At 41.1% G+C, this 15430-nt stretch overlaps 1 protein-coding gene across 3 annotated transcripts in view; it reads left to right on the top strand.

Annotated features, from left to right (window-relative positions):
* CLCN1 (chloride voltage-gated channel 1) overlaps positions 1–15430 on the top strand; it is a 181475-nt gene that overhangs the window by 139724 nt on the left and 26321 nt on the right. For all 3 annotated transcript variants that reach the window (XM_042450033.1, XM_042450034.1, XM_042450032.1), the window contains exons 7-10: positions 2978–3056; positions 4793–4918; positions 10348–10432; positions 13523–13624. In XM_042450033.1, coding sequence (XP_042305967.1) covers positions 2978–3056; positions 4793–4918; positions 10348–10432; positions 13523–13624 — 392 coding nt within the window. The remainder of the gene's footprint in view (positions 1–2977; positions 3057–4792; positions 4919–10347; positions 10433–13522; positions 13625–15430) is intronic.

The following is a 15430-nucleotide window of genomic DNA, read 5'->3' as shown; positions in this document are numbered from 1 at the left end:
TGCAAGGCCTCTCACTTCCATTCCCTTCACCCCTTTCCTGTCTCTGTTAACTTGGATCTATTTATGTGTTATGTGTGTGCATACTCATGCATCCATGTACACACCTTGGCACATATGGAGGAGAGAGGTGCCAAAGAAGAGGGGGGAAACTGAGACAAGAGACTGCCCCTACTTCTTCCATTCTGTTTAAGGGGTGTATTTGTGTGGAGAAGAAAGGAAGAGAAGAAAGGGCTCAGGAAAGAGACCATTGTGAAGACTCTTCGTTCTTTTTAAAGTGCCAAAAGACTCTCTTATTATGTATGTCAGAAATGTGTGTGTGAGATCTCATCCAGCAGAACAATAACAGCACTGCATCTTAAAGATATAATAATGATGATCTAAAAAGGGTTTTAATTTAATTTGATTTTTATAATATCTTAAAAATCAGACAGACTCACTTGGCAGAGGAGACCATGCACTTTAAAAAAGAATGTGTGGATATGGACACAGAAAAAAAGTACTATGTGACAGTCAATGGGAGTGGATTGAACCGACATTAGTCCTTAGTCTGGATGAACCCTGAAATAGCCCTCCATCTCCATTTTTAACACTCTCCCTGAAAAATCACTGCCTTGCTTATTTCCTTGTCTTAACTTTTGGGGGGAAACTGGCACTACCTTTAAAATGTTATTATTGTGGGCACATTGCATAACAGAATGTCATACCAGCTCCTTCCACAACTGTATTTCCCAGAGGTAATTATTGCTGAATGCTTTTCACTTGCATTTACACTTGCAGCAGCTATTCTATAATAAGTACAGCCAGATCCACCGTAAGACAATACCTTCTAATAATAATAATAAAAATCATTTACTGTCAGTTTACTAATGTATCCTACATCAGGTGCAGTACAAACTTCTTGTTAACAGCCATCAAGTTGACTTTGACTTATGGCAACCATATGAGTGAGAGACATGCAAGTCTTTCTGTTGTCAACAGCCCAGCTCAGGTCTTTCAGACTCAGGACCATGGCTTCCTTGACTGAATCTATCCATCTGGAATGCAGTCTTCCTCTTTTCCTACTGCCTTCTACCTACCAGTAAAAACTATTGCAGAATATATGAACACTTATTTCTGAGGAAATAAGTTGTTGTTGTTGTTGTTGTTATGTGCCTCCAAGTTGACTCTGGCTTGTGGCAACCCTCTCTTGGGGTTTTCTTGGCAAGATTAATTTACAGTAGGTTTGCCTTTGCCTTCCTCTAAGGCTGGAAGAGTGTGATCACCCAGTGGGTTTCCATGATTCAGCAGGGATTCAAACCCTGGTTTCTCATAATCCTAAATCCAGCCATCACATTGCTTAGATCAATCATATTGTATTGTTGTTGTGTGCCTTCAAGTTGCTCCCAACTTGGTGACCCTAAGACCCCATACAGACAGGCCAAAATAAAGCTGCTTTGAGTCACTTTGGAGGTATGCTGTTTAAATTATACATGTGACATAATAGTGTGGAAGCCACACCAAAGCCACGCTCCAGTCCTTAGGACTGGAGCGTGCTTTTGGCATGGCTTTCGGACTCTTAGGATGTATGCATCATTTAAACAGCATACCTTCAAAGTGACCCATAGCAGCTTTATTTTGGCCTTTCTGTATGGTGCCTTAGATGAACTTATCGTGGGGTTTTCTTGGCAAGATTTCAGAAGAACCTTGCCATTGCCTTCCTCTGAGGCTGAGAGTATGTGACTTGCCCACTCAGTGGGTTTTATAGAAGAGCCGGGACTCAAACTCTGTTCTCCAGAGTGGTAGTGCACCCCACGCTGTCTCTCTATTGTACTGATACTTAATGCAAATTCTTTATAATGCACCCAAGGAGAGAAAATGTGGTTGTGGGTTGGTTCCTTCCTTTCTTACCTCCTCAGAGCGGCTTTGTACATTTCAATGTCTCTGCTAGAATCATTACCTGTCAGAAAAATATGGGATTTTCATCTGTAATCCTGGATACTAACTATACCTTTCAAACAAATGAATCTGGGACAGTTAGTACACACACTGCAATATCGCACTTGGAACTGGGTAACATGTGAAATTGTTCAAAACATAGTTGTGGACCCTTTATATCAGCTGGAGTTTGGTTCCAGGACCCTCTCTGGATGCTAAAATCCATGGATGCTCAAGTCCCATTAAATACAATACCTTAGTAAAATGGTGTCCCTTACATAAAAAGGGAAACTCAAGGTTTGTTTTTTGGAATATGTGTGTGTGTGTGTGTGTAATATTTTTAAGCCATGGATGGTTGAATGTGTGGATAAATATTAATATTAATATTATAATAATATTTATTTCTTACCTGCCTCTCTCCAAGGATTGAAGGGGACACATCAGTTAAAATACACATCAATTTAAAAGAACAAATAGGATAGACAGCTATTCAAACAATCTACATTCAAAATTCATCATTTAAAATTCACAATTTAAAAATTATCTGGATAAGCCTGCCAGAAGGAACTGGTCTTTAAAGCTCTTTTAAATTCAGACAGCATATTCAGAATCCATGGATACTTAGCGCTGACTGTATTCTACACTAAACCTCTTAACTGCCAACTATATACTTCTGAATATTCCTTCACATTTGGTGTTCCTTGGCCTTTGAAAACCCTGGTCTTAGAATATTGAAAGAATTCTGCATCAACAAGTGCTAAAGACTCAGACATGGGCTTGACTGCTTGCATGATGAAGCCATCTTGACTCAACATCATTTTCTGTTAGTGTACAACAGCTTATGCATAAGAAACAATGCAATACAAACTCCTCCTGGCATACAGAACACGGTCCAATGGGTGTAACTTCTGTGCTTGGATAACCTCTATCAACCATTGTATGTTATTATCTTCCAATTCTGTCACTCACTCCTCCCTTTCTTCTCTGTTTCTGTATCTCAATCTGTGTGTATGTGTATCTCTCCTCCCTGTCCTTTTGTCTCTCATCTCTCTTCCACCAGTAGCAGCCATACTATTATACAGATGTCCTGACTGTGGGATGTGCGGTGGGGGTTGGCTGCTGTTTTGGAACACCACTTGGAGGCAAGTGGCTATTGGATATTGTCAAACTTTTCCCCAGAAACATAACACCTTTAATCTGCACCATCCCTGCCCCTATCTTTCTAGTTTCCATTCCCTAAGATTATTTTGCTGCATCTACACTGTTGAATTAATACAATTTTTGGCACCACTTTAGCTGCCATGGCTCAATGCTGGTGCTTGCAATTCTGTGACATATCTAGCTTTCTCTGCCAGAGAGCTCTGGTGCTACAACAGACTACAAATCCCAGGATTCTATAGGATGGAGTTAGGACAGTTAAAGTCAAGTTGCGTCGATTCTGCAGTGTGGCAGCAGCTGTCTAGTAATTTGCCATCCACATTTTTTCAAAATTAGTGTATTTGATATTGGATGCCTGGTTATGAGCACACCCTCTAACATAGTAATGTTGAAACTATTATTCTGTGATGTGTTCTCATGCTGTTCCAGTAGGCCATTCTATTTTGGAGCCAGCTTCTAAGGTGCTGGATACTCTTACTATATCCAGCAGTAACCATGTTGACCATGTAGCAAGTACAATAACATCCAAAATCCACAAAAAACGATACGTTTATTGTGCCAACCAAATGCAAAGCATACATTTTGCAAGCTTTCAAAACATGCATGTATGTATTTTTTTGCATTTGGTTGCCCAATAAATGTGTCACTTTTTTGTGGATTTTGGATACAGTGATAGCAGAAAGCTTTCCTTCCTGTAATCCAGTACTGTAGTTTCCAAACTCCATTCTGGAAACCATAGGCCCCTTTCACACTACAAAAATAATCTGGGATGAATCGGGGTTATTTCCTTGGTGTTCACACTCACCCTGAATGAACTCAGTGCACTTTGTGGGGGGCTACCAAAACCCCCACTTATTTGATACCAGGTTGTTTCCTGAGTTGTCTTGAAACATTTGCATCGATGCGCATCGATCTGCATCTTCTCTATTGTGAATACACTTCTGAATCAATTTAAATTGCTCTGTATCATTCAAGGGAATGGAGGTGGCGACATTTTATCCCGAAACAATGGCATGTGTGAATAACACAAGGGTCAAAATGACTTAGGAGTGATTCATGGGAACTACAATCCCCATTATGCATCAGCATGGCAATCTGCATCTCCTTGGGACAAAAAACTGAGGGTGAATGTCCCCTTTGGTTCCATGGAAGCTTAGCCAGTTTTCTTCAATATAGAGATTTGTTATTGTTGAGCAAACTTTCCTGAAGAGAACTTTGTTTGCTCTTAGGTCATCCCCTGCAATGTGCAGCATTGTTGCTGTTGCAGAGGCATGAAGTGTTCTGTGATGCACCTTTCCCAGTTTCTACAGAGTTACAGTGAGATGCAGAACTTCATGTGACCCGTTAATAAAAAAAAAATTAAAAAGGTTTCTTCAAAGCAGAAAGTTTGGAAACCATTCCAGAGATAAAGTGTGGATTGAGACTGTTAATTTTGCTTGCACCCATTTCCATTGTGGCTCTATCCTTATCAAAAGGAAACCACTATATCAAGGTACAAGGGAAATTAAAAATGAACTGTAGTTTTTTGTGGGACTTCGACTTCACATTCAAAATGAACTTTCCCCTCATACCACTGGTGTTGTTTTGTCTCTGTCCCCTTTGGAAATTGTCACTGAGAAAATGAAGGTTGGGTGGAATGCAAGGTACTTTGCTGTTATCTCTCTCTGTGTGTGTGTTTGTGCTATCATATACTGTTGGGAACATCTCTTTTCCCCCATAGGTGTTCTCTTCAGCATTGAAGTTACTTCCACCTACTTTGCAGTTCGCAATTATTGGCGGGGATTCTTTGCAGCCACGTTCAGTGCCTTTGTTTTCCGAGTCTTTGCTGTCTGGAATAAAGATGCAGGTGATGACAGATAATTTCTCAGTCTCTGTTGTGGCTGTCCCATTCTCTCCCCATCCCTCAAATCCTAGGCTGGCACTGCAAATAACTTTCCAAAGTTGAAGGGTTGATATGGGAATTTGTGATGAATTCATTTTACCCTATTAGATGCACACTCCCTATCCCAGGCTGCATCCACACTGCAGAAATAATCTGGTTTGACCCCATTTTAACTGCAGTATACAGCCGAGATCCCAGCCGCGCTTATCCAGCAGCTTTTCAAAAATGAAATTTTGCCATTTTTGAAAAGCCTCTGGATAAGCATGGCTGGAATCTGGGCTGCATACGGGTTGCATTCGCCTGTCTACCAGCAAGTGCAATAACACCCAGTTTTAAAATTAAACGTGCCTTTATCCAGTTGGGTATAAGGCGCTTTAAAAGCAATGTGATAATCTCCTAAATTATATCTGTTTCCTACTGTGCCTGACTCATTTTCTCAGTATTTCGCCCAATTTTCTCAATGATCTAGGAGGGTATTCTCCCAGCCAGTTTGCACTTACATAGGAAAAGTAGGCAGTCAAGATTTTCAGGATGCTATCAGCATTCAAACAAACAACAACAAAATAAGGGGATTTCAAAACCGTAGCTGTGTTAGTATCTTGCAGCATAAAAAGGAGGAAGGAAGGAGGGGGGGGGAAGGAATCTGGCAGCACCTTTCAGACTAACTGGTTTTTATTTTAGCATGAGCTTTTATGGATGTAATCCCACTTCTTACGATGCAGATGAAGAAAGATATTAAGGTTTCAGATAATAAAGCATATTTACACAGTGGGATGGAATGTAATAAGATCCAGAAAAATGCAAATAATAATGGGATCCAGAATGATGCAGATAATTTTGGATCCCAGAATGATCCCTAGCCGAGCTGACACAACTGGTCTCAGAGTTGGTGTAGGAGTCCCCCAGGCTTCTAGTCCTGGGTAACCTCAACATCCCACACAAGGCCGGCTCAACAACTCTAAGTGGTGCAGCTTGGGAGTTCATGGATTCCATGACAAACATGGGCCTATCCCAATTTGTCTCCAGGCCTACACATTGTGCAAGTCATACCCTCAATGTGGTCTTTAATATGGAACAGGCACATCTGTGGGTGGAGGTAGTTAATATTTATTATTTATTATTTTATTTATGTTATTTATACCCCGCCCTTCAGCCCTAATGGCTCTCAGAGCGGCTTTCACTGCATTGCCATGGACAGATCATTTCTTGGTCAAGGTTGGACTAAACCTCCACCCCAAGGGGTGGAGGACCGATAAGAATGGTCTGCCCTCAAAGGCTGATGGAACCTGTTGGGTTCCAGAAAGCCCTAGGGCAGTGATGGTGAACCTTTTAGAGGCCGAGTGCCCAAAGTGCAACCCAAAACCCACTTATTTATTGCAAAGTGCCATGTCCCTCTGGCTTTCTAGTAACAAACTCTGGCAAACTCTGTCCTGGGGCGACAGCACATGTGCCCACAGAGAGGGCTCTGAGTGCCACCCCTGGCACACGTGCCATAGGTTCGCCATCACTGCCCTAGGGGGTTTAATGATTGGTAACGCTGGTGATTCTGTCAAGGCCTTGGTTAGTATCTGGAATAGCGATCTTACCAAGGCTATAGGCACAATCGCTCCCAAGCATATTTTCCAGCCCACTTCAAACCATAAACCATGGTATATGGAAGATCTCAGAAATATGAAGCAGGCTGGCCACAACTAGAGCACCGCTGGTGAAAAATCCAACTCTTCTCTGGCAAGACATGCCATAGGAACTTTCTTCATTCCTATGAAGTGGCAATATGTGCAGCGAAGAAATCTTTCTACTCAGCATGCATTGCGTCTGCGAATTCTCATCCAGCAGAGCTGTTCAGGATGGTAAGGGATCTAACTTGGACATCTGCCATCCAGAACCCCTTATTAGAATCTACTATAGCCTCCTGTCATGCACTGAACAACCATTTCACAGATAAAATCTCTCAGATAAGAGCCAACTTGGATGCTGGCATTACAGCAGAAATGATATCCAGCAACGCCATGAAAAAATGTTATACTGGATCAATTTGAGTCTGTGAGTACCGAGGACATAGACAAGCTCCTTGGTAGTGTTAAAAGACAATTTGCTCTCTCGATCCTTGCCCTTCATGGCTGGCTGTCCAGGGTGGAGAAGCAACAAGGATGCTTCTGAGATATATAATTAATGCATCTTTCAGGGAAGGCTGATTTCCAGCTTGTCTAAAAGAAGTGGTGGTAAAGCCACTTCTGAAAAAGCCTTCCCTTGATCCCCTGGACAAAAACAACTATAGGTCAGTCTCTAGTCTTCCATTCCTGAGCAAAGTGATAGAGAGAGCTGTTGCCATTCAACTCCAAGTAGTCTTGGATGAAACAGATTATCTAAATCCATTTCAAACCAGCTTTAGGACAGGATATGGAGTTGAGACTGTTATGGTCACCTTAGTTGATAATAATAATAATAATAATAATATTTATTTGTATACCGCCCTCTGGCAAACCAATCCGGGTGGTTAACAACAGTAAAATATAAAATATGACAATTAAAAACACTTTATCCCTCCCCCCCTTAAGACCAGTATTAAATAGTATAACATATTAAAAATACAATATCAAGGATAAAAACAGCAATTAAAACTAAAAACCCTGATATCCCTCTGTTGATCCTCAACCATCTCTAAGATGGGGCCACGGGAGGAATGAGGGAATCAGGGAACCTGGGCCGGGATGGTTAATCTGGAAAGGCCTGCCGGAAGAGATCCGTCTTGACCGCTTTTTTAAAGCTGTCTAATGATGTTATCTGACGGATCTCATCCGGCAGGTCGTTCCAGAGTTTGGGGGCGACAGCAGAGAACGCCCTCTGGGAGGTTGCCGCAAGCCTAGATTTTAGAGGCTGTAGTAAGTTCCTCCCAGAGGCCCTGTCTGGGTATCGACAGGGGAGGTATAACCCTGTTGGTACTTTGGACCTCTCAGTGGCCTTCGATACCATACACCATGGTATTCTCCTTGAAAACTTGAGAGAGTTAGGTATCGGGGGCACAGCATTGCAATGGTTCCAATCCTATCTCTCAGGCAGATTCCAGACGGTGATGCTTGGAGACAGCTGCTCCTTTATGAAGGAGGTCAAATCTAGTGTGCCTCAGGGTGCCATTCTGTCTCCAATGCTATTTAATATTTACATGAAGCCGCTGGGTGAGATCATCCAGAGACATGGGGCAGGGTGTTATCAGTATGCTGATGACACCCAGATATACCTCTCCATGTCTCGGACTGCTGCAGTGACTAAAGATGGCATCTCTCCTCTGAATGAATGTCTCAAGGAGGTAATGGACTGGATGAGGAAAAACAGACTAAAACTGAATCCAGATAAGATGGAGGTACTCACTATAGAAACCCCTAATCTGGGTATGGAGATATGTCAACCGGTTCTGGATGGAGTCACACTTCCCCTAAACGACAGTGTCGGCAGTTTGGGAATACTCCTGGACTCATCCCTTCAGTTGTCAGCCCAGATAGATGTGACGGCCAGGAGTGCTTGTTATCAGCTTTGGTTGATATGCCAGCTGTGGCCCTTCCTGGAGCCGGGGGAACTAGAAACGATGGTACATGATCTGGTAACCTCACAACTTGACTTCTGTAATTCCCTCTACATGGGGCTACCCTTGTGCCTAGTTCGGAAACTTCAGTTGGTTGAAAACATGGCAGCCAGATTGGTTGCCAGAAAATCTAGAGGCGACCACATAATACCTGTCTTAAAACTCTACACTGGTTATCTATTAGTTTCCGGGCACAGCACAAGGTATTGGTAATAACCTTTAAAGCCCTTCATGGCTTGAGTCCAGCTTACTTGTGGGATTGCCTCCTTCCATACAATCCACCCCCTCACACTCAGGTCCTCTGGGAAGAATTTACTGCAGCCAAGGAAGACCAGGTTGGTGTGGTAACCCAGAGGGCCTTCTCATCTGCCACTCCTAAATTATGGAATGACCTGCCAGAAGAGATCTGACATATCACCACTCTTGATGCCTTTTAAAAGTCTGTCAAGATGGATCTCTTCCGGCAGGCCTTCCCTGTCTGACCTTCCAGTTACGCTGATATGAATTGCCCTTTGATTTACCCTAAGATATCTCATCTCAATCATGTCTATTTTAATTAATTTTAACTTGTATTTTACAGTGTTGTTATTTTAGTTTTAGGGTGGAGGAACATGGTGATTATGTAATTTTTTGTTATGTATGTATTATGTATTTTAATTATGGATTCTTATTGTAACCCGCCTAGATCCTTCCGGAGAGGCGGGATATACATAAAACTTATTATTATTGTTGTTGTTGTTGTTGTTATTATTAGCCCCAGAAAAATGCAAATTGTCTTTCTGGATCCTATTCCATTTACACAACTGTATAAATATGCTTTGTGATCAGAGACTTTAATATCATTCTGTACTGCAGGGGTAGGCAATCTTTTTGAGCCAGGGGCCGGGTTGCTGTCCCTCAGACAACTGGGGGACCGAAGCCAAAAAATAAATAATTAAATATTTTTTTAAAAAATTAAATATATAAATAAACCAGGACAAATGTAGGACAAAATTTTCAAATGGAAGACACTTTTTTAAAAAAAAATGGAGGACACGTGAAAAAATTTGCTGATTTTTAAAAAAATGTTAATATAAATGCATGTTTCCGAGGCTTCTATAGACAATTGCCCCCCAAAGGCCCCGGCGGCAATCGGCGGCAGGACCGGGCTGGGGCTGGTCCCAAGGCCTTGCCGGGCCGCATTCGGCCCACGGGCCGCAGGTTGCCTACCCCTGCTGTACTGCATCTGAAGAAGTGGGTTTATATCTGCAAAAGCTCACATTAAAATAAAAACCAGCTATTCCTAAAGGTGCTGCTACTTTCCTTTTCCCCATTCCCTCCCCTTCCTCTTTTTTAAGCAACAAAATAAAGAGTTTGACTGAGTCATGCTTCCCTTTAATTAAATTAATAAGGGGAGAGGTACTAATGATGCTAAATCCTATTATAACACTAATTGGTGTTGGTGGTGCATTTGTGCAGCTCCTGTTTTATGACTTTTTGTGAGGCAGACCTACTTTTTGATGGCGGCTACAGTGAGGTCTTTTGTATTTTAATGCCCTTGAGACTAAATAGATTTCAGCCCAAAAACATATAAGCACATTAACGTCACATTCTTTTTAAAGTGAGGTGTTCAAAACTCAGTCAGAACCCAGGAAAATCTTCTAGAATGCTTTTCATACTATGCTTTCTGCTTATGCATTGAGATCACATCTTTTGATGTGTTTTCCACTTACCACCCTTGGGCCCTGGTTTTCTGTAGTGCACATTTCAAATTCTCTCACGTTCGCTTTCTTCCTCCTAGTAATTTTTCCTGTCTCTTTTCCAACATCCATAGTCACCATCACCGCCTTGTTCAGAACAAACTTTCGTATGGATTTTCCCTTTGACCTGCAGGAGCTGCCTGCGTTTGCTGTAATAGGGTAAGTCCAAAGGGATGTGGCTAATTGCAGCAGAGGAATAATAGAAGGTGAACCACACTGAAAATTCTTCACATAAAACAGTTACTGCCTGCTTTGAGTGCTCACTAGAGGTTTCAAGTTAGACATAACATATTCACCATCCTGAAACTCTGGGCTATTTTATAATGACTCAATTCAGAACAAAAGCAGAGTCCTGGTTTTGTAATGAAACGGTATGCCTATAGTGTGCTCTGGGGTGATCAAGTACAAAAGAGAGTAGGAGAAACCAGGTTCCTATGCCTTGTTTCTAGGAGGATGCAGCCTGTCATATAGAGTTGAAAAGAGAGGCATATGCCAAAAACACCTCTGATATACAGTGTTTAACAGCACAAAAGGCCTACTTTTCTACAATTGCTCATTCTGTCCTGTCTGGTTAGGGCAATGGTTCCCAAACTTTTCTATGTCCCAAACCCCTAGGAAATGTTCAGTTAATATTTGCATCCCCTAAAAAAATAATATCACATTGGATGATGAAGAAGTCTAATTTCTAATTTTTGAACGTCATATAATACTGGAGGTGAACAACTGAACTTTAAAAAAAAGCTTTTAATTCAGTGCATAAATTGAGTAATTATATTCGCGTGTGTGTGTGTGTGCGTGCATGATATATGTGTGTGTGTGTGTGTGAGAGAGAGAGAAAATATATTCATATATGTATTGTTTTTTTTAATTTGTAAGCTGGTATGTGTCTCAATTGTGTGGGAAATGCAGGATAAAAATAAACATAATAATAATGACAACAACAGTAATATTCTAATTTATTTACAAAAAATGAGTAATTGTCCCAATTGTGGGGGAAAGCGAGATTAAAAATAACAACAACAACAACAACAATAATATTGTAATTTATTTTTTTAAAAAATGAGTGATAACTCATGGTTCATCACCCCAGGACACAAACCACTCTTTGGACTCTTTCACACAAGGGGAAATTGGAGGGTTAAAGTGGTCCCAATGCAGAGTCATCCAGGTTTTAGAGACAAATTCGCAGCTGCTTTTCACATGACGCTGCACACAAACAGGACAGACTCCAGACAGAAAGTGAGGTGAATCAGGAAATAAGCACATTTGCAAAACTACCAGCTTTATGTTTCCATTTTGCTTGCGAATTGACTCCCTTCACATAGTGCACACTGTCTGAAAATGTAAGCCTCCAGATACATTTGGTTTCCTGTAGCCCCTTTAAAAGCCAACTGGTTACAGCTGACCAATTGAAAGTTGTGCATTATATCCAATGTGGAAAATTTAGTGTTCCCATCATTCTATTAAAGCAAGAGTGGGCAACGTCTGGGGATCCAAGAGACCATTTACCTTCCTATGGACTTTTAAAGACCTCACCCAGTTTGATCCCTGAACTTTGAAAAATGAGCAGTGTGTGAAAAAGAAACTTTTAACCAACAGAAGCCTCTATGGGGTACAGATAAATCTCTGTCAGGGTCTCCTTAGAGGATCCTTCTGCCATGGTTAAAGCTTGATGCAATTATTAGCTGTATGTGTATTATTGTTGTTATTAATGAAAGTTGGAGAATAAAGCCTGGGAGCCTAGCTGTGGGAAAGGGAGGTGATAAACACAGGTAGTTACCGAAAAGCTCCAAGGTTGCTTGGCCTGGGAAAGGAATCTGATGGGGTGGGCAGGGGAAATGTTGCTTGTATGAGAATATAATAGTGAAACCACTGTGTGCTTCTCAGTTTTGGCAAATGATGTATTTCCATGCTGATCTACTATAATAAATTATTTCTGGTTTTCTATTAAGCCTGGTTATTGAGTTAGATAGAGACAGAGCATTACTGATAGCCAGAACTGAAAAAGTACAGGACTCTGCCTGGAGTACCACACATATTCGACTATAAGTCAATCTCATGTATAAGTCGAGGGCATGTTTGGGGCCCAAATTATGGATTTTGATATGACTCATGGATAAGTTGAGAGTATAATTTAGGGGCATGTATCAAAATGTCTAAAGAATGAAGCAAAGGAAAACAATGCCAAAGAAGTTGCACAGTTCCAGCAGGCATAAGCATTTGTGCTCACACTAAACAGCTGAATGGTTCAGTGCTTCCAGGACAGATTACGCTCTTGCATTTCACCAGGGGATGGTTCCTTTTTTAAAAGAGTTAAATTCCATACTTACATTGACCTGTGGATAGGTGGAGTCAGGGTTTTTTGGTCAATTTTTGACTAAGATTTCTCAACTTATACATGAGTATATACAGCATACTCATACCATTTTTTTTTTGGTTATAGTTATGAACTTATATATAGAAAAAAATCTGTATTGTGTACAATGGCATATTTTTGTGCATATCCCTGCTTAGGGTGTCTTGATAGGGGCATGTATTATCCAAAATCCACAAAACAGTGATGTCTTTATTGAGCCAACAAAAATTCACATTATATAAATTGCAAGCCTTCAAAGCTCCACTGGCTTCATCATCAAGAAAAGATTTCAGAAATCATACAGAAGTAAGAAACAGGGGGAAAAACTGATGATGTTAGTCATAGCCCTGCCTTTGGTCAAGATGTTGTGGCTGTTGTCCTCAGTTCAGATGGTATGGAAGGGTATTCATGCAGGTCCTTGGGCCATGTGGATACTGGGAGATTCAGCCCAGGAAATGAGCTTTAAATTTCATTAGCAAGACAAAAGGCTTCTGCTTTTGAGATTTAATTTGTCTTGAATCCTTTGTTAGGAGGATAACACCGAATTTCTCAGGAAGCCTCCCATGATTTTGCATTAGAAAAACTTTTAGGTGTTGTTAAAGGTAAAACATGCCAATTTAAAAGATTCCCCTGTGGCAGCCAAAATGTGGTATCTTCGCATCCAGAAAACATACCCGTGGTAGCACTGTTGGCCTTATTGCAAAGTACAGTATCATGGCAGTGTCTAACATGAAAGAAACATGTTAGGCACTGCCGGAAACAGTGTGCTGGGATACACATGGATGCTGGGATATACACAGACTCTCCATCAGATCCAAGAGGGGTTAGAAAGATAATTTAGCATCTTGGTAATATGCAGAACTAATTTTTATTTTTAATTTCTTCCACTACAGGATCTGCTCTGGGTTCCTTGGAGCATTTTTTGTTTATTTCCATCGGCAGGTGGTTTTGTGTGTTCGTCGGCACACAGCTCTAAGTCAGTTCCTCACCAAATAGTGAGTATCTTTTTTCAAAGTTATTCTTGTTTTGAGCCCAGATTCAGTAACATCCAGATTGTACCAATAGACTCAACTCCATATCCAGGCCAGCAACAACCTCTGTGAAGAGTCTCTGTACATTGCCTCACGTTTTAATAGGGAAGATTCTTTCACACAATAATAAAATAAATAAAATAATAAATGTCATAAAATGCCTCTGGAAATGCCACTGAAAGAAGATTTCTGTTTCAATGAAGATTAGTTGGGAAAATAAGGAAGTATTCCTGATAGAAAAAAAAATAACTAAATAATAATTTAGTTTTCAAATAAATTCAAGGCAGATTGTCAATGGAAAATAGCCTTTGTTTTGGAGAAAGTGGATAGGACCAGCATAGTGTAGTGGTTTGAGCATTGGATTAGGACTTTGGAGACTAGAATTTGAATTTTGACTTGACCATGGAAACCCAGTAAGTGACCTTGGGCAAGTCGCACTCTCTCAGCCTTACGATGGCAAAGGCAAATCCTCCCTGAAGAAACTTCCCATGAAAACCCTATGATAGGTTCACCTTAGGATTGCCATAAATTGGAATTGACTTGAAGGCACATAAAAGCAACAAGAAGATAATGTTAAACTAAAGCTGTAGAAGCTCCAATGGTTCTTTGGGCTTAGGCAGCTTAGACACTGGAAGTCACTGGACTGTTCTTTGGCTTGGATTAAACAAGGGATTTCCCCCAAGCTTTTGCTACTCAGAAGCAGCTCCTCTGTGTCTCTCTTATAAATATAGCCCTCGTGTAAGCAGAAAAGGATGCAGAGTGCCCCCACTACACTGTGGTAAGTCTGAACTCACCTCCTTTTAAAAATGCTGGTGATTCTATTCATAGATCTCCTCTGTCACATCTTGTTTGTCCCTTTGCTACAAAGAAAGTTCAGTGGTTCTTAAAAGTACCAAATTTGAACAAGCAGTTGATTCTGGTCTATTATACACAGACAGGAGATGTTTGCAACTAATTTATTCTTTTGTCTCGAGCAAAATAATCATTAGCTGAATTGAGACCAATGAATCATAGACTGAGGTCATATAAAATGTCTGTGGTATTTGAGATCTGATGGTTAATTTGGATGCTCAAACCTATAACTGATATTGCAGTAATCCAGTAATGAATATGAACACATGCAGCATAATGGAATCCTGAGGACATGTTCCATATTAGAGGCATGCTTTGCATGCCAAAACCCCAGGTTCGATTTGCAACATCTCTTGTTAGGCTGCAGAGGTAGGAAGGACCTTTGTCCTGAGATCCTGAAGCACTGATGACAAAATAGATCATAACTGGGCTAAATAGAGCAATGATATAATTCTGTTTAAGACAGATGTATATCTTCCTTCATGATGTCTATCCTAAAAGAGGGTTTTAAAGAATGGGGGTGGACAGATTCAAGGACAACAGGATCTGTGTTCAAAAACAGAGATCTCTGCAAAACAAATTCTGGAATCAAACAAAAAGAAGATGACCATCAGTATCATGACCTTTCCTTGAGCTTTCCAGAAGCAACTGGGTAGCTGCGGGACGGCTCTTCTTCTTACTTTAGACCAGGCCTGATGAAGCTGACAGGCCTTTCTCTGCCTCCCTCTCCTGCCAAGATAGCAGGAACTGGGCTGAAAGATGTCACTCGAGTCAAAGGTGTTGTAGTTGCTCCCCAAGCCAAGGTATCAAAGAAGGGTCCTCCTGGGAGATGGGGATTTCTGCCTGGAGAACAAAAGGGCCCACCCTCCCCGAAGAGTTGGCAGCCAGGTCCATCGGATTCAAGGGGGGCATCGCTGG

Source organism: Sceloporus undulatus, chromosome 2 (assembly GCF_019175285.1).
Source record: "Sceloporus undulatus isolate JIND9_A2432 ecotype Alabama chromosome 2, SceUnd_v1.1, whole genome shotgun sequence".
Lineage (NCBI taxonomy): Eukaryota > Metazoa > Chordata > Lepidosauria > Squamata > Phrynosomatidae > Sceloporus > Sceloporus undulatus.
The sequence above is the reverse complement of the archived record's forward strand: the minus strand, read 5'-3'. Positions and strand labels throughout refer to the sequence as shown.